The 25,007-nt window shown below is 48.8% G+C and overlaps 1 protein-coding gene across 5 annotated transcripts in view; it reads left to right on the top strand.

Moving 5' to 3' along the window:
* The window catches only part of NTM (neurotrimin), a 284,098-nt gene that overhangs the window by 217,658 nt on the left and 41,433 nt on the right, over positions 1-25,007 (top strand). Inside the window, exon 4 of one of the 5 annotated variants that reach the window (XM_077839716.1) lies at positions 975-990. The exons of the other annotated variants lie outside the window; for them this stretch is intronic. Within the exon in view, the coding sequence (XP_077695842.1) occupies positions 975-990 (16 nt within the window). The remainder of the gene's footprint in view (positions 1-974; positions 991-25,007) is intronic. 5 annotated transcript variants of the gene reach the window in all.

The following is a 25,007-nucleotide window of genomic DNA, read 5'->3' on the forward strand; positions in this document are numbered from 1 at the left end:
CCGGTGCAGAAGGTGTTGGTGCTTTGATCCTCCAGTTCCAAAGTGGTAAGAGAGGGCAGATCTCTGCAGAGAGACCAGGACTGGGAGGGAGAGAGTACCCCACGCGTATCATTGGGATGGCATCACCCTGAGCATAGATGTCACCTGCTGCTCGGGGGTACTTGCCTCGAGAACTCATTTCCCGTGAGTGGAGACTCTCCAAGTTTCTACTGCGGTATCTAAACTTCCAGTGGCCGTGCTGCCCAAAGAGTCCGTACTGGGATTGCGTGCTCCTCTGGAAAGCCTGCAGAGCGCTGCGGCTGGCTAGGGGTCCAGCCAGAGACAGTGCCAGGCTCTGGTTCCCTCCCTCTTTTCCCCCTCTGGCTCTGACATTCTTCCTCCTAATGTTTAATTTGGATTACACCTGCCTAAATTTTGTTGTCCCATGGCTCCGCTCCAGCCAGAGGCAAGTTCCTCTCCTCCCACGGCTTGCTAAGGGATTAGGATGTTAGCTGCCTGTGACCGGGGACAACCAGGCTGCTTTGGGCAGTGTGAGTCTATCAGGATTTAAAAGCTAAGCAGGGTTAGGTTTGACTTAGCACTTGGCTGAGGGACTGCCCAGGGAAACCCGAGGTATTGCAGCAAGTGGGGCTGCTGCTTTGGCAGGGGACACTGTTCCCTGGGAGGCAGCATTTTGTAGGGGGGTTGCGTGTTTGAGAGAAGTCGTGGAAGCGGAGACCCTGATCCTTCACTCAGGATCCTGCAATATTTGCATGAATATTCAGCTGGGCTGATTCTGTTCGGATGCATGCTCTCTTCTTCCTTTGGCCTCCGAAGCTGCGTGTGTGGTTTAGCTGTGAAGCAACTGCCCCATGCGGAGGTTGCAAAGCACGTTGGGATCCTCCAGGATGAAAGGTGCCACTGCAAGATCAGATGATGGGAGGATGAAAGGAGGAAGCTGCCTTTTAGGTCCACTGGACTCCCAGTGGGTTCAGGGCAGGAGGCTGAGAAGTGGCAGCAGGGTATGGGTCAGAGGTCTCTATGCAGCAAAGGCATTTGAAGATGGGGAAGTGAGATGATGTGAGAGCAGGAGGAGAAGTGAACTCTGATGAGTGAGGCCGGGGAAAGAGAGGAAGCAGAGAGAGAGGGAGGGAGGGAGGGGGTGGATTCACACAACAGCTACAGGCTTAATGGTAGCAAGGGCATTCTCAACAGCTGGAGACACAGCTGGCACTGTGGCGGGGAAGCTGATGCAGCTGGAGCTGCATCTGTGGAGAATCCCGCATTGCCCTGGGGGAGGCCTGTTTAGGAACCCCGCCCTCTGTATGCACAGCAAGGCAAGTCCTGGCCCTGAGCTGAATGGGCAGGCTCCAGAGATGTCCTGGCCCAGCTTCTCCTCCTCTGCTGAGACTGCCAGTAAAAGTGCCTGTTAGTGCTGATTGTCTTAGGACCCGATCCTCAAAAGTAAGTGGGTTCCTACTTTCCACTGAGGCTAAATACCTTTGTGGATCCCGGCCTCCGTATCTTTTGTAAAGTGGACACTTGTCCACTGGGAACTAGGCTAAGAACCTGCCAGCACTTTCAATACAGGCCACCAAACAGCCTGAGATGGTGAGACATTCCAGTTGCTCCTCTGCTGAGGCCTGGATTTGATCCCAGATCCCAAAGATTTGCGGGGGCTCTGTAACTTATCCCATGCGACCACCTGGTTTCATCCTGAAGGATCACGAAGCGACTGCCAGAGTGTATAAAAACAGAGAATAATTTCACCTGCCACTGAAAGGCAGCCACCTCTGGGGTAGAACAGGCAGCTGCGGAACAGTGTGTAGCAGTGCTACACAGCAGTTCAGGGCACAGGACTGAAGGAAGTTCTACTGATTTGAAACTGCAGGGAGAATTTAGGGAGAAAGAATGTAACAAAGAGAGGTCTAGACTTTGGGGACAAAGAAAAGCCTCTCATTTTGCCCTCAGACATATGCTCAGTGCATGCAGTCACCTGCACATGGACGTACAGTGAGATGAACTCCACGTGCAAAACAGTGGGTGCAACATTAGAGGCTAAAGACAGACTGCTTAGAAAGTTGGTCTTTGGTTTGTCTCCTTGCGTAATGTGTTGTCTCTCTTCTCATTCTCCCAATCCCATGTTTTAGTTCCCTTTCTTTCATCTCTTTCACGTAATCTCTCTCACACATGCACTTTCTTGCAGTAGTTTTCCCCTCACTTTCCCGCTCTCTTTCATGAGTTTTCTCTTCCCTGCCTCTCTCACATTCAAGTTCTTGCTCTCTCCCTTCTCTCAGACAAATCCCCCCGTCCCTGACCACCCCAGGTCAGCACAGGGTTCCATCCTGCCATGAACTGACACTTTGAGACTGCTCAGTCCCTGGTAGGTTGACGCTGGTAGCACAGACATAGCTTGGGCTAGGGCTGGAACAAAGACTCAGGTATGTGCTTCCCCCCTCCATCCCCTTTCAAGCCAAAAAAAAAAAAAAGCCTCTGGGACCTTGGACAAATAACATGAGAAAGGACAATAAAACCAACTCCGAGTCCGTGCCCAGCTGTGGTGATAATTCCCCTGGTCCGGAGCTTTGAAGTTCCCTTTTGCTTCTGATTCTTTGCTGAAATAGATTCCGCCCCAGTGTCCTGCACTTCAGGGGGGGAAGGAGAAAATAGTCCATTTTTCTCCCATCTTCTCTCTGTCGAGTTGAGATAATAATAGTCTTTTTCTGATCCCCTGAACTTTCCCATCTGCTTGGTAAAACAATGGCAATTCTTTTTCCTCACTCCCTTCCTCGCTTTTATTTTTATCCTCCTCCACTATAATTTAAAGCCACAGCAATGCTGTAGCCTGTGAGAGGGTTTTTTTTCCCCCTTGCTTTAATACACTGCTGTTATTTATAATGGCCTTTCCTCTCAGAGTAACACATCCCTCCCCCGCGCACACATCTCTGCCCACCTCTTGGGCAATGGAGCTGGCGTCTCACATGACGCTGCTTTTGTCAGAGGAAGGCGTGAGGCCCAGTGGGGTCTCGAGTTGGCCTGTTGTTTTTTGTTGGTTGAGAGCTTTTGCTCTGGAAGATCAGCGCAAAAAACGTACATATCTCGCCATTTCTGTGAGGTCTCAGTGAGAGATCAAGACGTGGGGCAGGAGGATGGGGGAGTTAGAAGCTAGAATTCCAGACCTTGTCTCTGAACTTGGTGAGTTCTCAAAGGCCAGTCAGACTCTCGGTTTCCTATGGGCTGCGTCGGGAGACTGGGGTTCATAAAATAGGAAGACTGATATCTTCAGCACAGACCAGCCATGCAGGCTTTCCCGCAGTACCTCTCCCACCGTCCCTCAGTCCTGACCCTCAACTCCACTGCTATGCCAGCTCTGCGAGTGCAGCACACAGCTGATCCTCAGCACCCCCTGGTCTTCTAACCCTGAGCTCCCAATGCAGCCCTGCCAGTGCATATCAGTTCTGTTCCACAGCTTTCTTACCGCTCTGCCGGTGCACCTCATTCCAAACCAGTTGTGTCTCCTGACCCCTGACTCGTGGGCATTGCATGCTGGGCTGAATGGACCCCATCCACAGCCATTCCTGTTCTGGATGCTGTTCTACTGTTGCACCCAATCCTGACCTGCAGCCCCTACCCACAGTCCTAGCTCTATCCTCCAGGTCTTCCGAAGCCCCTGTGTTCTGACACGCTGCACCCTCTGCGAGGACAGCCCCAGCTGTCTTCCCTTCCTTCTGCCCATATGTTTCCCAGGCTACTGTCAATAAGCAGCAGTATTCCAAATGATCCTCTGGAAATGGAGATATCAGCACCATCAAACATGAGGGACAGAGCAAGGCTGCTGGGTTGGAAAATCGCATGTCTGAAAAAATCAAGATGGGCTCCACATGATGGAGCGGTGACAGTGATCAGAACCCCTGTTTGAATTCAGATCGCTCGCTCGTCCCCACCAGAGTGGAAAGGAGCTCTCTACAGGGCAGAGAGAGGGGCCCCAGCAAGCAGCACAGACCCACGCAGGGCTCAGCCATGGGGCTTGGGCCGGTCTAATTTGGGGCGTACGGAGTGATGCAGCTCAGAGGGGAAGGTCGGGTCCCGTGTGGCCCAGAGGGCCTTCTCAGAGCCGCATTAATGTTGCTGCCTTCTGCCCGTGAATTCCATGCTGGTGGACGGTCCCAGACTGGCACAGGTCACTGATGTAGCCTCACCTCCTCCTGTTCTCACCCCCTCACCAGGGTGGGCAGAGCATGCATGGAGAAGGGGTGTAGGCTGACCAGACAGCAAGGGTAAAAAGTCGGGACAGGGGGTAGGGGGTAATTGGTGCCTATATAAGAAAAAGCCCCCAAAACTGGGACTGTCCCTATAAAATCGGGACATCTGGTCACCCTAACAGGGTGAGGCATGGCGCATGCATCTATCACCGGTGCCCCCTTCCCCCGCCGAGGCACGGCAAGTCACCGTGCTGACCCTTCCTCCGGACTTCGCTGCCTCGCTTTATTTTAACATTTGTTCCCTGTCTTCTGAAAAATTGGAAATTTATCTCCAATCAGCCCTTGCCTGGGCTCTCTATCAGCTCCCCCTGCTCCCTCACTTCTTCTCATTTATTTCTGACAGGCATCATGTAACAAATTCCTCATTTGACGAGCTAGAGATATCCCGCAGGCAAAAGAGCAAAGCAGAGATGTGCCGTCATAATTTAGTTACTGCTTCTGTGTTCCCCAGCCCCCTGGAGGGAGGAGAGGAATAAAAATATCCACCCCCTCGGAGAAGCCTCCCAGGAGCCTGGACTGACAAAATTTGAACAGGCCTGGAAAGGGGGAAGCACGCAGCTCAGGAGAGTTCACTGGCACGATCAGAGCGCCGGTGTGTGGAATTTCACCGTGCAGGGATCCGCACTGGCATCATTAGGGCAATGCTGCAAGGAAGATCGCAGCGCCCAAGGGCTGGTTGGCACAGTTACGTTCCTGTTCAAATGTCCAGCTGCCTCTCAAGCAAGTGGTGATTCTGGATCATCAGCTTTCCCAGATGGAACAGGGTCGGCCTGGACTACTGTTGGGATGCCAGGCCCAGATGGCGTGGGTGACTCAGTAAGAGATGCTCACAGTTCTGAGCCAGGACGGAACCAATACCCCAGCATGGTCTCAGGCTACTGTGCTTAGAGGACGAGATGCAAAAGTGAGCTGCTCACTGTTTGGTTGTGGTGCAGGTAGGGCCACAGAGAGGCACATGTGGGTTAAACAGTGGAAATGCAGTCAGTACTGCTTCTGGGGGTAGCACTGCTTGGGGGTAAGACTGACTCTAGAAGCTCCTGACTTTCAGAGATGCAGGGCTCCCGTAACTGCTGTGGACAGCCGGGGGTGCTGCAGGAGCTCAGCACCTCTGCAACGTGCCTTCCAACATGCTTGCCACTCGTGGTCAGACTTTTCAAACCCCGTGTTGCTGGGTGCTGTTTAACAGCATCAGTGTTCCACCCTAGGGGGAGCTGCATTCTACAGGTGGGAGGAAGGGATCTCTGTATACAGTTTGCAAAGAGCTTTGGGGGTTCTCTCTCAATTATGATGTTCAGTTGCTAGTCATGTGTGTAACTCACATCCTCCTGCCTCCCCACTTGCCCTTTGATTGGCTTATTCATGTAGCGGGGAGCAAGGTACATAACCAGTAGGGGACCAGGTGTGACTCAGCCTGCGTTTGGGACCAGCTCCTCTGGTCTCTTCCTCTGCTTTCAGGCTGGCTCGCCTGTCCCTTTGCAAACTCACTGAGCCTGCTTCACAAACTACATTTAGACTAGGGTTGTGAAATAAAGCTGACAGCCCCGGACTCCTAGAGCTAAGCACTTTTGAAAGACACCATGTGCTGCTCCCTCAGCTTCCAGCTATGAACTAATATCTCCCTCCCCTCTTCTTCCACCACCCCTCCCTCTTTTCCTCTCTTTTCTCTTCTTCCATCATTCTTTCTCTTTTCCTTCCTCCTCCTCTTCCCTTTCCCATCTGCCCTGTCACCATCTCTCCTTGTAAAGTCTCTTTTTCTCCCTCTCTAATCCCTGAATAGATTTCCTTTGGCTGTACTTACCAGTCGCTTAAAGGTTTAAGGAAGGGCTATTAAATATTCCATGTTGCTTGTGTACTGTATTCAATTCCAGCCCTGTCCAGCACTCTTGGACCTCTACTCTGGTCTCCAGTGTGAAGCCTAAAGTCTTGCTTGCAGACATAATATCCAGTAGCTGAGAGAGGTTTCCGACGCACTGGGGACTAGGAATTTGAGCCAGGGTTGGGTTCTGGTGACTGGAAGGACACACACACAAAGCGGTTGAAGTTGCCCAGGTCCTTGCACGGATGGATTTAGCCAATACTCAGTGCTGGGGGGGGGGGGTAGGGGGGGTGTTGTTTGGGTTCTAGTGTTACTTGCTTCCATCCTAGGGATATTTTTTAATTCACTTAAAAGACAGGTGTCAAGGTTCCTCCCCCACTCTGAACTCTAGGGTACAGATGTGGGGACCTGCATGAAAAACCTCCTAAGCTTATCTTTACCAGCTTAGGTCAAAACTTCCCCAAGGTACAAAGTATTCCACCCGTGGTCCTTGGAATGGCCGCTACCACCACCAAACTAATACTGGTTACTGGGGAAGAGCTGTTTGGACGCGTCTTTCCCCCCAAAATACTTCCCAAAATCCTGCACCCCACTTCCTGGACAAGGTTTGGTAAAAAGCCTCACCAATTTGCCTAGGTGACTACAGACCCAGACCCTTGGATCTTAAGAACAATGAACAATCCTCCCAACACTTGCACCCCCCCCTTTCCTGGGAAATGTTGGATAAAAAGCCTCACCAATTTGCATAGGTGACCACAGACCCAAACCCTTGGATCTGAGAACAATGAAAAAACATTCAGTTTTTTACAAGAAGACTTTTAATAGAAAATAGAAGTAAATAGAAATGAAGAAATCCCCCCTGTAAAATCAGGATGGTAGATATCTTACAGGGTAATTAGATTCAAAAACATAGAGAACCCCTCTAGGCAAAACCTTAAGTTACAAAAAAGATACACAGACAGAAATAGTTATTCTATTCAGCACAATTCTTTTCTCAGCCATTTAAAGAAATCATAATCTAACACATACCTAGCTAGATTACTTACTAAAAGTTCTAAGACTCCATTCCTGGTCTATCCCTGGCCAAAGCAGCATACAGACAGACACAGACCCTTTGTTTCTCTCCCTCCTCCCAGCTTTTGAAAGTATCTTGTCCCCTCATTGGTCATTTTGGTCAGGTGCCAGCGAGGTTACCTTTAGCTTCTTAACCCTTTACAGGTGAGAGGAGCTTTCCCCTGGCCAGGAGGAATTTCAAAGGGGTTTACCCTTCCCCTTATATTTATGACAACAGGCTTGACTGAGCTCTGCCGGGTGCAGCCATTTAGCCGTTCAGAGGGGAATCACTTCTTGAAAGCTCTGAGTTCAAGACTCTTGTGGGTGGAGCGTACCACCACTAAAAAATGTAGCCCCTGATAAAACCAGTCCCAAGACACCTGGGATGTTTTCTGGTCTGTCTGTTTGGGGGGGGGGGGGTTGCTAGCAGATTAAAGATGGAATATTTAGGCATCAGTTAATTTGTTGAGTTTTGTTCCACACACGTGTGCGTGAAGGCAGGTGGGAGGCAACGCTTTGCTGAAGCACCTCAGTCTTAATCACCCGGATGACATGTCATTGCAGCGTTGGCAATGCACCCCAGTCCAGTCCTGCAGCACCCCCTGCTACCCCGACCTTGAGCCATTCACAGCTTGGCCAATGCACTTCAGAGCTGCCCAGTAGCACCCCCTGCTACTCAGGCCTGGGCCCTTCACGGTTTTCCCAGTGCATCTCCATCCTGCCCTGCTCCTATTCCAGCCACTGTACCGTTTGCCCAACACACCCTAATCCTGATAAGCAGTCCCCCCTGCTCACCCTGACCCAGGCTTCCCTTTCACCCTGGCAACCCCCTGTATTATTCCAGCCGGCTGCCTCCCACTCACCTCTGACAGTGCACTTTTACCCAGCCTAGGCCACCCGAGCGCTCAGGGGTTGGTACTCCTGCTCCTCCAGACTCGGGCCTCTCTTGAGCAGAGGCTGGTGATAATTCCCCATCGTGGCGAATTACACAGCGCTTATTGCAATGTGTTGGAAATGTCCAGCAAAGATTAGGCCAGAAGCATCTAAGCTAATTTGATTACCCAAAGCCCCCTTGCATCCCTGCCTGAAGGGGATAATGGCTGTGTGGTATGTAAAGCGGCTTTTCCTAAGCAGAGTCAAGCAAGAAGGGGAATGGGACTCACTCCAGCCAAGGGAAGTTGCGGATTTAGTCTAGGGCCAGAGCTCCCACAAACACGATGTGTGTGTTTGTCTGAGTGATTTTCCGCAGGAGCATCTGTCACTCTCAAACCTCTTCTTAGCATTAAACATTGCCCACTGAACCCCATCTGGAGATGAGCCCCCTCCACCATCATGGGCCCCTGCCTCCCCAGCTCACCTGAGAAACTCACCGGCAAAAGCAGCAAGCCAAACAACAGGACAAATTAAATCAAAAAGCGCAGCTTCGGCACCCAGGGGGAAAATGCACATCAGCTTTGACTTATTGCATGGCGCACACTTACAAGAGAGAAGCAGCGGCTTTTGTCACTGCGAGGGGCCATGAAAAATGAATTAGGGCCACGGCTGGGAGAGGGCATGCGGGAGAATCTTTCATTCTGGCGACGCTGTCCTCTCTCACCTTGCAGGCAGCTAAGAAAAGAAAAAAGGCCGAGGGGAGCGGGGAGAATAACAAAAAAGAAAAAGGAAAGAAAGCAAAGAACTACCAGCTGGTAGAAGTCTAGCCAAGGGCTGGCTTTATCCGCTGGCACCCCTGAAGTGCAAGGGATAGGAGAGAGGGAGGAGGGGTTTGCAGTCACTCAGAGAGGCATGCTAGTCAATACAGGAGAGCACAACTGCAGTGCCATGCTGTTTTTCGTCAGTAGTGCCTCTTGGAAGACACAGCCACAGGGAGGGGGGTCAGTCAGATTGCAGGCCTGCATAGGAACTCTGCTTTTGGTTGCAACTGGTGAGTTCACCCACTTTCGAGCTGCGCCATCTGATGAACCGGAGTAACTCAGTGGGAAAGTTGCTCACGAATCACAGCGTTCTACCTGGAGCCGGTGCAAAACCCACAACACCCTCACGCTCCTCTGGTTCTCACGTGAAAGTAGCCCAGGTCAGCCTGAAGTCTGATCCAGACAGAGGCTTCTGGGGCAGCTGGCCTTGCTCTCCTTGTGGTTTCTTGAGCACTAGGAAAAGATCCTGCCCCATTGCTTGTGCAAAGTGAAGAGGTTCCCTATGCCCCCTCTCCTGCCAGGTACCAGCAGGCAGGATCTAATTCTGGGCCTGGGTTAGGAGCAGGACAGGTAGATGTAGCAGGTCTGCAGGCTGATAAGAAAGCTGGCTGGCTCAATGTTGCAATCGTATGTAGATGTCAATAAGAAAAGCAGCCCTTTTCTAATGTGCACTTACACAAGTTTGACTACCAGGCTACACTAAAGAGCTTTGTGAGCTACAAATTTTGCAACCTGCTCCAACTACAATGTGTATTGTCCAAGCACACCCCTTTCCTGAGGCCTGGCTTTATTAACATGGAAGATAGCAGTAAGGTAACACACAATTTAGCTCAATTCTTCTCTTCCAGCTTTGCAGCCCATAGGGCTCCTCCCTTAGGACTGCTCAGCCTAAATCCTATATCTTCTTCCCTCAGAGAACCATTCCCAACTCCCATATGGCTGAGTGGGATTACAAGTCACCTGCCTCAATGAGTCAGGAGAACCTTCTTCACCCTTTCTCAGCAGGATCAACATCTGCTAACAGGGAGAGTTATTTCAGGCCAGCCTGTTATAGGCTTATTTAATGTGGCTGGACTTGTTCCATCCTCCCCAGCTTTTCCTCTGCTCCTCCTCTAATACAGCAAACCCTGTGATTTTGCTACATGTTTTTCAGCAGTATATTTACCATGTGTAGGTGAAAGGGTGGCGTGTGCATTTTGCATGAATTTCCCATCCTGCAGATCTTTCAGAAACAAGGCTCCAAACTTCACTGGCAGTGCATAAGGGCTTTGCACCAGTTCCCTTTGAAGTCCAGGGAAAGTTGGACTTGCAGTGACTGGCCCTTAAGTGTGATAAATGTGACTGTGTGAGCCTGGACTGTGAAATTTGAATCCAAACTTTCCTGGAGGTTATTTTATTTTATTTTGAATAGGGTTTTGTTTGGCCCAGTATAGAGTTAGGGTGCCAGGGTGAACTGCACAACTGGACACAATTCTCCACCAAAGTTTGGGGTTACTGGGATCAGAGGTGCCTAGTAGTCAAATTGTGTATTGGGGTTCATGACACATGGTGCCTCTCTGTGTGTGACGGGGTGTATATAAGCTAACACAGTTCATTCCTGTTTCAGTTCCTATTGTATATAGCTGGTTGCAGTTGAGTCTCCAAAACAGCTGGCCTTGTTTACCATAGCAATCCCCCTTGCCTGCTGCTCCTTGCCTTTGTGCCATTGGCATGATCCTGGACTGCTGTCACCTCTAAATCACCTCTTTTCCCATCCTGAGCTCAGTTCCTCTACCCCTGCGGCATATTCTTCTGATTCCCTTCCGCATTCAGTTATGTTTGCTACACAGTGGGAATCAAGAGTGTGGCTCTTTTTCCCCAGAGGCTCCATCTCAGACGCATGTATTCTGGATGCTATATGGATGCTGGCCTTTTCTGAGGCTTTCATTTCTCTTCCCTGGTCTCTGATACCAGCAGCTCTGATAATACCGTCTGTATCCACTGCATCCTTCTCTACTCCATCCACACTGGAAATAAAAGGAATCATTCTTTATGCAATTAGTTTTCTTGTATGTTAAAGAGGCTCACTCAAAAGATGGTGGGTCCAAAGCGTTTTGAATATCTATTTACACCATCCATTTCTTTCCTGAGAGACTCAAACAGTTTAAAGTTCTTATTTTTCTCATAAACATGCAGTCTCAAGTGAGCAACAGCAAAGCATAACAAAGCGTGCTCCTAGGCAGCCCTCCTAGTGAAAAAGTTTTTCCTAATATCCAACTTAAACCTCCCCCACTGTAACTTGAGACATTACTCCTTGTTCTGTCATCTGCCACCACTGAGAAAAGTCTAGATCCATCCTCTTTGGAACCCCCTTTCAGGTAATTGAAAGCAGCTATCATATCCCCCCTCATTCTTCTCTTCCGCAGACTAAGCAATCCCAGTTCCCTCAGCCTCTCCTCATAAGTCATCTGCTCCAGCCCCCTAATCATTTTTGTTGCCCTCTGCTGGACACTTTCCAATTTTTCCACATCCTTCTTGTAGGGTGGGGCTCAAAACTGGACACAGTACTCCAGATGAGGCCTCACCAATGTCAAATAGAGGGGAACGTCACATCCCTCAATCTGCTGGCAATGCTCCTACTTATACATTGCCATTAGCCTTCTTGGTAACAAGGGCACGCTGTTGACTCATATCCCTCTTCTCGTCCACTGTAAGCCCTAGGTCCTTTTCTGCAGAACTGCTGCCTAGTCATTCGGTCCCTAGTCTGTGGCGGTGCATGGGATTCTTCCGTCCTAAGTGCAGGACTCTGCACTTGTCCTTGTTGAACCTCATCAGATTTCTTTTGGACCAATCCTCTCATTTGTCTAGGTCCCTCTGTATCCTATCCCTATCCTCCAGCGTATCTACCACTCCTCCCAGTTTAGTGTCATCTGCAAACTTGCTGAGGGTACAGTCCATGCCATCCTCCAGATCATTAATGTTTGTGCAGCACTACGTACATATTAAATGTTCAAAATGTGAAACCGGGTGAGCTTCACCTAGGTGTGTGTTTTCTTTTTGAGCATTTTGCCCAGCTCTTCCATCACAGCCCACTGTTCTGCATGCTTGATACATTCCCCGTCGTGGCTGGTCCACAGAAGCCATGAGCTACCAGCTAGGAGAGTTACCCCTTGAGCTCAATTAGCAGAAGCTCATGCTGTTAGCACTGATAGTTGTGGGGTTTGATCTTCAGGGACATCCCATGATGGGCAGCCATTACACTAACACATGTCAGCAATAGTTATGGGGAGAGAATGTACTGGGAGGAGTAGGGCTGGTTGGGAAATAGCTTTCCCATCTCTCAAAAAATTTTCCTGTTCTGCATCGGGATGAATCTGAGAACTTCCAATGTGTTTTGTGAAAAATGAAAGCAAAAGAGAGACAACCCCCTAGCCCCAGAATAGCGTGGCGAGTGGGGCATGCAGCTGGGATATAGCAAAGGTTCAAGCCCCCAGATCTGCTATTTGCCTACACCCCAAGTGAGTTCCCTAACCACCTGCTGATTGGCTGTTCCAGGCTGGGGCTCTCCCAGTCTCTCTGGTTGAAGCTGTTCCACTGAAGAGTCACTGGAACAGGGGCTTGAACCTAGCTCTCCCACGGCCTAGGAGAATGCACTAGCTGCCAGCCTGCTGGCTGTGTTTGTGTGGGGATGACCCTGTGTCTGTGTCTCTCTCTGACCAGACAGTCCATCCTCGACCTTGGGAACCAACATCGCCAACAAACAAAAAAAGTTTCGTCCAAAAATTCGAACTGGGAGCAACCCCAGTGCTGATTCAGCAGGCGCCCTTGGGCGTGGTGAAGTGCACTATTGGTGTAGGTGCAAGAAAAGGATTATCCATCTCTGTGGCTTCTGTGTCTGAGGGTTTCTCTGGTGGGTGTTGCTCTAATGATACAAGGGGTGCTAGTAAGGACAGAGCTGAGTCCCGTGTCGGACAAAAAAACTCCCAGCGTAGGGTCACTGATCTGTTGATTGTGTAACTTTGTGGGTACTTGTGGGTCTTGCAGAGCACAATGCTAACACAGACTAGTGGAGGACTGGAAGCAGATGGGCAAAGGGGGCAGAAGGAGGCAGACTAGCACTGCACAGGTTAAATGCACCACCAGGTGGCGCCCATGGCAACTGTGGGATCCCCAGCTTTTAGCTGGAGGCATCTCTAACATGCCTTTTAAGATGGAAGATTTGAGAGTCAGAGGCCAGAGAAGCACAATAGCAGATAGAATGCTTGTACCTCATTGTCTGGAGAAGAGATGGCTGCAGGCTTGCGGAGAATCAGAGCTGCCACTCAGGTGGTTTTAATGGAACAGGTGGCAGATTTCAATAAAAGAAATGAGTATAAATATTGTTAGCGAAGAAGGGAGGAAAAGCAAAAAAGACCTTGTTTGACTAGTCACAGCGGGGAAATTTTCAAGGGCTTTTAAGTTAAAAATTCCTCACAATGGAGTTATAATGCATGTCTTCACTTAGCTGCATTTCAGAGAGCTGCTGAGGACAATAAACCAGCCTGACCCGCCGGGGCCGGGTTCCATTGGCCTTGGCACTCAATGGATCCCACCCACACTGCACCACGTCAGGGAGGGCCAGCCCATGCGGCCCCATGATGGCAAAATAAATAGAAAAGAACGACTGGACGTGTCAGAGCGCTCCTTGGTGTCTGTCTAATGCATTCAGTGATTGTACTATGAGACAGTGTGGCCCAGTGTATAGGGCACTGCAGAGTGACTCAACAAGCCTGGATGCCAGTCCCAGCTGTGCTTCTGGCTTCTTGGGTGAGTGTGCCTCAGTTTCCTCATCTCTAAAATGGAGATAATGATACTCACCTTCTTATTTTGCATACATTAAGCACCAGAAACTGTCCTCAGTTGCAAGGTTGCATCTCCTGTTGAAAGCAGCAGAAATCAGACTTGCGTACCTGAGAGCAGAACTGGGCCCCAGGCGAAGAAGCAGCAAATATCATTAGGCAGGTAATGATCTATTGCAAAGGCAAAAGGAAGCAAATAGAGGACTGGGCCTGCAGCGAGAGGGATGAACTTCTGAACTCCCTCATGACATAACGTGAGGTATGGGAGTCACACAGTGGACACCATAGGCGCTGACTTCGTGGGTGCCCCAGGGCTGGAAGACCGACGGGGAAAAATGAGTGGGTTCTCTGCATCCATTGGCAGCCAAGCTCCCCTCCCTGCCCCCTCACCTCCACCTCCGCCTCCTCTCCTGAGCGCACCGCGTCCCCGCTCCTCCGCCTACCTCCCAGCGCTTGTCACCGCCAAAGAGCTGTAGCAAGCTCCAGGAGGGAGGTGGGAGGAGCGGGAATGTGGCGCGCTCAGGAGAGGAGGCGGGGAAGAGGCAGGGCCAGGGAGGGGATTTGGGGAAGGAGTCAGCATAGGGGCAGAGTTGGGGCAGGGACTTTGGGGAAGGGGTTGGAATGGGGCCAGGGCAGGGGTGGGAAGGGGCGGGGGTAGAGTTGGGGCAGGGCCGGGGGCACAGGGGGCGTCGAGCACCCACTGGTGCCAGCAGAAGTTGGCACCTATGATGTACACTGCATCAAGAACAATGGAGTTCCCATAATACACCGAGTGCAGCGAGATAGCCACATGACGTGTCATGATACCTTAAATGCAACTCTGTATAGAGGAGTTAGTGTGTCACATAACGTGATAACTGCGATGTATATTTCACATGGCAACTTATTATTTACATTGTGGTAGAACCTAGCAGCTGCATTGTGCAAGATGCTGTACAAACAGAACAAAACAACAGTTCCTGCCCCAAAGAGCCTACAATCTAAACAGCCTAAGGAGTCTAACAACTTGGGAAATGTGATGGGGAGCTCCTTAAATGAAGGCTCTGAGACTAGATAGTCAGTGCATAGCTATCAGAGCTTCAGTGATCATGCCAGTCTTTCAGGAATGTCCACCCACGACTCTCAAAGCCCTGTCCCAGCATGCTCTGGGCTCAGATATAACCTGGGATGAGATCTTGGGAGGCTGGTGTCCTTCCAAAATCCTGCTCAGGACTGTGGTTGGGGCTTCACCAGCCCGTTTCAGAAGAAGCTGAGAATATTTTGCTTGCCAGTACTTCCAAAGCAAAAGACAGTGGTTCAGATGCCCCTGGAACTGGCCCTGTCTTTAACCTGGAGAGGGAGGAGCAGTTAAACTGATCAAGGATAGAAAGAAACTGCTGCTCTAAACTTCCCCAGTACCTTTCAGCAAGACAGGCATCCTTCGCTTCCTTTACATCTGCCTTCGGCCCAACTGAGGTGCTCGCCTTATAGCAGCTCTCACCAAACACCTTCGTCCCATCCGGCCCGATGGAGAGAAAGCAACATCCACCAGGCCAAGAAGGAAAATTGGACCTGAAAGTTCTGCCGAATCCAATTTAATTAACTGTATGAGCAGCAGCATGTTTGAGAAGGAGAGAAAAGCAGGGAGGCATTATTGTTCCCGGGCAGTCAAGCGAGGAGCCATGATTGGCAGAAACAGCACAAAAACATTTGGGATAAGCAGTGAATATCAAATGCCTTGTGTTTCTGAAAATTAATCTTAAAATCCTTCCCCCTATCCCTACCCTGCTCCTTAAGTATCTCTCCAGAGGATGAGAATGAGAGGGAGAATTTGGAAATATTATTGTTAAGCTAGTCACTGGACTTAAGTTATAATACTGGCAACTTTAAATCTGGCCTGCTACCATGGAGACACTGAGTTACTGCCGGATGCTGTGTGATATCTGGTGATAACTGACTGAGTGGTAAATCTGTCAGACTCGGGAGTCGCTGCATGTGTGAAATGTTTCTCAGTTGATATTAGAAATGGGACAAAGGCAGGACCTCAGATCCGAAGGTCCATGACATTTGTAATTCTCAGAAAGACGATGGACTTACTACATTCACTGAAACTGGATTCAATTTCAGCAGGGCTTTAGCATTCCCAAAATGTCCAAGCCTCACTTACCTCTTCTGTTCTGCAATAAAAGCCGGACATTTCTCCCAGCTCTGATTATGTTGTTCATGACAGTGGTAGCATATTATATTGTTGTAACATGGTGAATGATTTCGGACTTTCACTATTGTTTGCACGAAAAGATCAAGACATACTACTGGTATTACGTGCATGTCAGTGGGCAGGAGAGCGATCAGTTGCAAAGTTCAGACACTCAGATACCACAGCAATGAGGATTGCATTAAAACCTAGGTATGTTGGCAATCTTGGCAGGCAGTGAGAATTCTGTGTTTACGGGACTTCTAGTGAAATCATGAAGACATGTAAGAACATGTTACTTGACATGAGAACACGAAAAATGACATATTTGAAAAGTAAACTATCAAAAATTTTGGTTAAAACAGGTTTTTTACTCCATATAATGCAAATAGAATATTTTTTAAAATAAATAAATTAGGTTCTGGGTTTTTTTAAATTTCCATGAATTATTGGTTTTTAAAATTATTTTCTTTTAATCATTCTCCAGCAGTTTAATCACCCTTTAATAGTCCTACTTCAGATTTTGGAAGCTCAGATATAACAGTGCTGGGCTAATGCAGGAGAACCAAGAAGTGAAAATGATATTAAACAAAAGTGAAACTGACCAGTTTAGTTTCATTGTCCAAACTGAGTGAAAAGAAAAAGTAAAGACAATAGAAAAAAATAGTGAAAAGGACCTAACTGATTTTTAAAATGCTTCTATTTTTAACCATCCTAAAAGCTGCTAAGTGTATCACAGGCAGAGCTGGTCAGGAATTTTTCACTGAAAAACGAGTTTCAATTCATCGAAAACGAAACTGTTCTCAGAACAGGGTTGGACTCCACAAATTTCCCAGCTTGAAAAAATGTTGAGCAAAAATGTCTGGAAATTGTCAGAATGTTTCATTTTGAAACCAAAAACTCCAGTGTTCCAGCACAAATGATTTTTTCTTTGGAAACCTAAGCTAATTAGAGGTGGTGGTGGTGGTCTTTTTTAAAAAAAGTTAAAATAGAAATAGGTCCAAATGATCAAAATGAAATGTTTGGATTGACCCAAAGCAAGTAAGAATGTTTTTATTTTTATTATTTATTTATTTATTTATTTATTTTGGGTCACAAATATATTTGAGATTTTGACTTTTTATCCAGATTTGAGATAGGAAAATAATTTTGAACCTTAAAAATATTTGTGAGATGAGAAAAACGGTTTTGGCCACAGCATGAAGTCCTGCTTTGCCATTTCCCTACACCCTGTGTAACCCTGTATGTCTGTACAGAAGGAGTTCAGAATGCTACTGCATCAGGATATTAGAGAGACAAGGTCTCTGTAATACCCTAGGACCAAGAGAGCCATAACTACACTGCAGACTAAATCAGGACTGCGTTTTGCACTTGACCTCAGTGCTGAAGAGGGATGAATCGGGTACTATGTGTTTAAGATTAATTATTAGTATCATTGTTTATTTTATTTACAATACACATTTATAATGGAACCATCACCATAGTGTCTGAGTGCCATTTCAGATATATGTGTCTTTAGAGTGTCACCTTAAGCCAAAAATTCCTGAAACCTTAATTTTTATTGCCAGAAGTAACCATAAATTGATAGCTCAGAAATGCTATAGGGATTGTAATTAACTAGTTACTATTTCACCTCCAAAAGAAGCAATGTTTCATGGACCTCACTTTTACTTATCTAGAATCAGTTGCTGTCAACATCTGCTGAAGTCAGTATAAAGATTTATAGACCTTAGAGGTAAATATTGACCAATGGGTAGGCTGGCTTAATGTTCACCTTGAAGGACAATAAATTGTGCTATTGATTGAAGCCAGATGTCAATATCTCTATTGTGGCAAACATTTTAATAAAATTATCTCCATAAAATATTCTCATTTTCAAGCTGGCCTGATTTCTGAGCTGGATAAAATAACGGGATAGCTTTGTTGCGAAATGGCAGCAATGAAGCGGTGGGGCCTTGTGACTCAGGTGTGGGGCTGGGAGCCAGGGCTCCGGGGTTCTCTGCCCAACTCTGCTGCTGATACTGTGTGACCTGCAGCATGTCATTGTCACACTCCGTGCCTCAGTTTCCCCCTTTGGAAAATGGGAACGATGTGACTGACCTGCTGGATGAGTAAAATTGACCGAATAAATTAATTGATGCTTGTAGAACACTTGAGATCTTTGGATTAAGAAGGGCTGTACTATTATTTATTGGTATTGCTGTAGAGCCATGGGTCCCCAGCTGAGAACAGGGTCCTTTCATGCTAGCAGTGCACAGACGCAAAGTAAATCTAAACAGACAAAGTAGACTAAGGGAAAGGGAAAGAGATGCACAGAGCAGTGAAATGACTTAGCCAAGGTCACACAGCTGGTTAGTGGATTTTTCTTCTCCTTTGGAAAGAGACAAGAAACCCCCATCGTACCGACCATTGCGTTCTATATGTGTGTCTCTGTTGTGTCATAGGCACGCACAGTGCATTACAGGAGGAGATTTCGGGCCAGTGCATACTCATAACACAATGAGTAGAGGCAGCATCAAGGTGAGGAGCGGGAATACTGGGCTAACACAAGAAGGGTAGAGCAGGAAAGCACTTAGGGGAGCTTTTTATATTCGTGTTTTTGTCTTATGCATGGAAGTTGGCCTGGTGATCAGATGAGATGCTGTGGACTCTAGTGTCTGCAGTGGGGAAAGAAGCGACTCTTGTACTTAACAGGGCCTTGGGAGCCACGCGGACGAAAGGCGCCGTAAGAATGGCACTCATGCGCTGCTGTGACTAGCATGGCATGAATCACAGCCAGGTTAGAGTCTTACGAGGGCTGTGGATGGAGAGGAAGGATTGGCTTATTGTTAAAATGCCGCATTCGAGGTCCTGGTTCAATTCATGACTCTGCCACAGACTCTCCGTGTGACCTTGGCCAAGGCACTTAATCTCCCTGAGGCTCAGTTCCCTGTCGATTTAAAAGAAAAGGGGTAATAGTTCCTTCCTTCCACACTTTGTCTGGTCTATTCAGAATGTAAGCTATCTGGGGTAGGGACAGTCTCTTCTTCTGTGTATATTCTGCATCTACCACAACAGGACCCTCATCTTGACTGTGGCCTCCAGCCACTAGTGTAATGCACACAAATAATAGAAGTCCAGATTCCCATGTGCAGAGCACATTCTCCCAGAGGTGCAGTGCTGTCTCTGTCAGTGCCAGGAGACCTGGTGGAGCAGTCTGGAGTCGGAGGAAGATTTTTAGTCGGCTCTCGAAGATACAGACACACAAGGCAGGTTGCACTGGGATGTCCTTCTTTTCGGTTCAGAGAAGCTTCTTTAATGGGCACACCACAATGTGCAGTCAGGAGAACTTGGAAGGCAAATCCCAGAGACCTGAACAGGACATTTCACAGAACACAGAACAGCCAAGCGAGGATGGCACGTCATTAGTCTGGGGATATGTCTTCACATTCTTGTCAGTTATTATCGTGTTACAGCCTAGATGAAAACATGGGTTGAGGGAAACAAGGAGAAGACGACTGTGGGAATAGGAAGAAAAGTGCTTTCTCTATATTGGTTTCACCTCCTGCTTGGTGGCCTGATTTCTGCAGCCACCAATCCAAGAGCAGATGCCCCCTTCCTTCCTTTGACCTTCACTCATTCCCTCTGTCCTAGACCCCAATTCCTTCCCCCCTCTTCCCACTGCCCATTCCAGGCTGCCAGCACAGAGGCTGTCCCGTCTCCCCTCCCCCTGATCTCTGACAGACGAGCCAGGGTCCTTACAATGCAAGGCACCATCCGCTAGCTTGTAGATGGCAATCTCTCTAATGTACCCGCTGCGGCTTATCTCTGCCACGCCAGGGGAGAGACAGCGCTCTGTTATTTATACCTTTCTGTTTCTGGCTCATCTCTGCCATTCCTCTCATCTGTCTCCGGAGAGGACACGGGGACCTGCGTGACACACCGGGGCTATTCACAAGCTCTGCTGGGTTTCAGGAGCAGTGTGAATGGCACAGGCCTTGCAGGACTTGGCATCTAGCTCATCCCTTTTCCAGATCCTGGGTTGTTCCCTTCCCACAGCTCTTTTATTATTTCCTGTCCCAGTTTCCCTTCTGCGCCCCTTTTTTGGCTCCTGATCCTCAGATCTGATCACTCAGTGTTGGATCCAGAGGAAGGGGAAAAGATGGCTTACAGTGGTTTCACCCTCAGTGTGAAATGGAGCAGCTTCAAGGCTGCTTTAACCTATGCTGCCGGCAGTGGTCCCCAGCGCCAGAATCGCCATGGCCCAGCATGCTGTGGCCATTCCCCGTTTTTCCCTGGGGGAGGAGCCAGGACTGGGGTGAGGATGTGGCTCATTATTTCTGGGCCGCTGCTGTTGTTTTAAGGGTGAATCTTCACGCTGGCACAAGGGGCCAGACCAACCTCCCTGTCATCTGACAGGTGCAGCGTGAGCGGCAGCAGGGCCTGGCAGTGCCCCCTGTGGATGAATCTTAGCCCTACCCTAGCGGGGACATTCAGCTCCCGTGCTCTGCTAACTACTTTCCCTCCCGGCTACACCTGCCAGCACAGAGGGCCAGTTGGTGCCAATGGTGGTAGAGTTTTGGGAGCTGGGTGCACACCCCATTGCAGGACAGGCTGAGAACCACCCAGCTCATTTCACCCAACCCACCAACCAGCTGATAGGTGGTGAGCACACATGGTCACTATTGACCTGGGCTGGATTTCATGTTACCTTTCTTGTCCTTGCCTCTCTCCTTCATCCTCCAGCCTTCCCCAGCACCCTTATGACCTCTCATTCCTGGTTCTCAGCACCAGAAATCTTTGAGCTAAGTTGCTGTGTAACTCTACTAACTACACCTGCAGAGAATGCAGCCCCTCGGGCCAAGGAGGGGTGAGGGAGGGGTGAGGTTGCAGACACACCTAATTCCCCATCCTTTGCAGTCCTCCTAGGGGTAACACCAGTGTTATGTTATATTTTACTGCGGTTAGAATCACAGAATCATAGAACTGGAAGGGACCTCGAGAGGTCATCGACTCCAGTCCCCTGCACTCAGGGCAGGACTAAGTATTATCGAGAGCATCCCTGACAGGTGTTTGTCCAACCTGCTCTTAAAAATCCTCAATGGTCTCTCTAGGCAATTTATTCCAGTGTTTAGTCACTCTGACAGTTAGGAAGTTTTTCCTAATGTCCAACCTAAACTGCCCTTGCTGCAATTTAAGTCCATTGCTTCTTGTCCTATCCTCAGAGGTTAAAGAGAACAATTTTTCTCCCTCCTCCTTGTAACAACCTTTTATGTACTTGAAAACTATCATCATGTCCCCTCTCAGTCTTCTCTTCTCCAGACTAAAGAAACCCAATTTTTTCAATCTTCCCTCATAGGTCATGTTTTCTAGATCTTTCATCATTTCTGTTGCTCTTCTCTGGACTTTCCCCAATTTGTCCACATCTTTCCTGAAATGTGGTGCCCAGAACTGGACACAATACTCAAGTTGAGACCTAATCAGCGCGGAGTAGAGCGGCAGAATTATTCCTCGTGTCTTGCTTACAATACCCCTGCTAATTCAGCCCAGAATGAGGTTTGCTTTTTTTTGCAACAGCGTTACACTGTTGACTCATATTTAGCTTGTGATCCACTATGACCCCCCCAGATCCCTTTCCGCAGGACTCCTTCCTAGGCTGTCATTTCCCATTTTGTATGGATCCAGCCCTGTCCTCTCCATGCATCTCTTTGTAGAGCACTTTCATATCACAAACTATTCCTTGGAAGCAAGGGCCTCACCCCTCTGTAGGGACTTCCTGGCTTAGGAGTTCTGGTTGCAACACAGTCATCCCCACCACAGGCAGCCTTGCAGTGTATATGGAACCAAGTCATGCTTTTCTGTGTCCCAGGACCATGCTGTTACCTTGGTCTGGGGACAGGGTTCAGCTGTGGTTGGGTTCCATCCACTCTATAAGACGGATCGGTGTTTTACTGTGTTGCACGCAGATCCCCCTCAAGGGTTGTTCCCCCAGTGCAGACAGGGCCTAGCAGGGTACAGGTAGGCAGGGAGAGTATATAAGGCTATACGGGAGGACGCAAGAGGAAAAGTGGCCTTTTGGTTAAGACGTCGAGCAAGGACACTGGAGAACTTGGTTCTGTGCCCAGCTCTGCCACTCGCTCATTGTGTCACCTTTGGCGGCTCACTTGATCTCTGCCTCAGCTCCCCTGTTTGCAAAATGGTGATACTGCTTCATAGCAGGAGAAATTCACTAGGTCTTAGAAACTAGGGTGATGAGGGCCATAAAAAGAAAAGGAGTACTTGTGGCACCTTAGAGACTAACGAATTTATTTGAGCATGAGCTTTCGTGAGCTACAGCTCACTTCATCAGATGCAAATGCATCTGATGAAGTGAGCTGTAGCTCACGAAAGCTCATGCTCAAATAAATTCGTTAGTCTCTAAGGTGCCACAAGTACTCCTTTTCTTTCTGCGAATACAGACTAACACGGCTGTTACTCTGAGGGCCATAAAGAAGCAATAAACAAGTGTGTGCTTGTGCGGTGAATGTACTTGGCATTTACCTAGCACTTTTCATTGCTAGACCTCAAAGCCATTTACAAGGGAGGTCAGTGTCATTAGACCTATTTTACAGATGGGAAAACTGAGGCACTGCAGCAATACAGTGACTTGGTAGCAGAGCCAGGAACAAAATCAAGATCCCCTGATGGCCACTTTCATGGCCGATGCACAGGACCACTCTTCCCCTGGAGGGAAATATGCATGCATAATAGGGGGTGTGAGGGCGGGCACAGAAGTACCTCTCCTTTTGTGAATGGGGACGGAGGGCAGGAATGCACATTTCTATGTGCACAGGGCTCTGAAGGCAGGAACAAGCTTTCTGCTGATTTACCTAGGTTCTTTGCTAATTGCTCTGCTGCAACCACTTGTGTTCTGCTTGGCTTCTCTGCCTGACAGCGTAAGTTATCATCCACTCTCTCAGAGGCAGTGCGTCGCTCGCCAGCTGCTGACTGTGCACCGCCAGCTTACAACACTCTCCCCCCTTCCAGAATGCACCGGGATAGATGCCGTTTCCTGCGGAGTCCCTCCGTGCAGGCCATTAGAGCTTGGAATGAAAGGACAGAACCGAAGACATGGATGCTTAGGTGACTTAGATACGTACCCCAGGCACTGTGCAGTTATTTCACAGGCTGGCGGGATAGTGGGTTATTGCTCCAGCTGTCCCTTTTCAGTCTCTAGGGTTCAGCTAAGTTCCTGGTCACTGGTGCAATGCATTTGGTGGAGTCTCCTCCTAGCCGCTAGTGAATAATTGTGCACACATCACAAGAAAACACCGGGAGCCTGGCAGTGTTCAGGAAAGTGGGAGTAGGAGGGGTGGAGCTGCTAGCCAGAGGGGAAGTGCCTAGACTGAGCTGTGAGGAGGAGCCAGGAATGCTGGCTGCAGGTTCGAGTTGTATGTTGGCAGTGTTGTTCAGCAGTTGTGCCTCAGGACTGTGGTACGGCAGAGCAATGGGGTGCCCCAGTGCTGGCATAGCTGGGAGCACTGCAGGGCCACTTTCAGGTGCATTAACAGAGCTGCCGGAGACAACTAGGACTGGAATAGCAGGGGATGCTGCAGGGGAGAAGAGGGGTTCATTGGCAGAGCTGAGCGGGGAGGCTGGCCAAGCGTGGACCCCACACCGTTCCTGAAACAAACAAGTGTTTCTTGTCTGTAACTTTGAGGTGCTCCAGAACATTCAGCCTGCCATTTTCTTCCAAATGAATGAGTTACAAAGCTAATGGACGGTTCCCTGCATGCTGCTTCTGTCAGTGTCACCTCCCTTTGCCGTGTGAAAACGATGAGCCCAAGGAAGGGAATCAACAGCGGCCTCACATCTGGGAGCTTGCAGTCCCATTGGCAATCCAGGGGTGATAATATGCCCCAAGACATGTCTGAATCTTTCAGAGGAGACAGACAGACGGATGTGTAAAATCTACACCCTTCCTGGCTTGATACAGATCAGTGACTAAAATCCAGTAATGACTGAAAGTTACTCAGATACTGTCGAGATGAGGGTTACACGTAGAGATAGATAGCTGGGGGTATATGGGGATGGATGGATGGATAAATAGTACTTCTGAAGAGGCCTTTACTCAACTAATGAAATGTCGTCCCCTGGCACTATTGCCCTTACAACGTGAGAAACAATGGAAGATATCTGACCAAACTTCAGAGCTCGCCTTGAGATTCTCTAACATGCCCCAGGCCAGAAGGGGGCAGAAAGTGGCTCACTAGCCTAGTTAAAGCAAGAATTTTGTGTGCACTTAGCTGATGGATAGGGAATGCATATTTCTTAACAGCTCAATTTTCTGGCCTATGTTATATCTTTATTGTTATTATTATTAATAATAATAATAATAGGTGCCAGCTGTGCCAGTTTTATGGCTCCCAAGGAGATCAGAGAGCTTAATATTAATTCCTGTAATATTTCAGCTCCTAAGTGTGCTCAAGCGGAGCCATCTTTTAAAAGTTAACAAAGTTGATTCAACGAGGAAGAATGGAAGGAAGTGAGGGAGCTCTCAGAGCTTCTACCAGGAACTGGCTATTTCAGATTAACAGACTGTCCTCCCTCCGATGGTACCGGGGAGTGAACTTCGGGAGAGGCAAGTGCTAGTTACGGAAGCTATAACGTGGGTATGCAGAGAACCTCACCTGCATACACTGCCCTGCCAATCAGCCTCACCCTGGACCCCCTCTGTGTATGAAATGAGAGGACGGACTCCATGGTCCATTCGATCCTAGGCCTTTCTGCTGGAATTGCCCACAAATGTGTCCATTGTGTTGCTGGGTTTTGTGTCCACTAAGAACTGAGGTGGGATACACTAACCCATTTCACACAGCCATCAGATGGGGAGGAGAATGTTTGAACAGCCCTATATCTTTCCTGTGAACCGGTCTTTCAAGCCCCTTCTCACTTGAAACGTTCACAGAGGTGGTGCTCTAGATTGAAACACAACAGACCCGCTTCGCCACTGCATCACTCCAGCTTGGCACTGCTGTAATGTCGCTGCAATCCAGGGAGTCGCACTGGCATGGCAGTGGAATCGTGCCACAGCGAAGCAGGCCCGAAGAGTGAAATTTACCCCTCTGCAGCAGGGCCAGCGTGAGACCTATGACTTAAGCCTCACTTAAGCTGCCAAAACAGGGCTTGAGCTGTGCTGAATCTCCACACAGGGGTGATCTTCACCCAAAGACGTACCAGTGCCACCTTTCACGC

Source organism: Eretmochelys imbricata, chromosome 22 (assembly GCF_965152235.1).
Source record: "Eretmochelys imbricata isolate rEreImb1 chromosome 22, rEreImb1.hap1, whole genome shotgun sequence".
NCBI lineage: Eukaryota > Metazoa > Chordata > Testudines > Cheloniidae > Eretmochelys > Eretmochelys imbricata.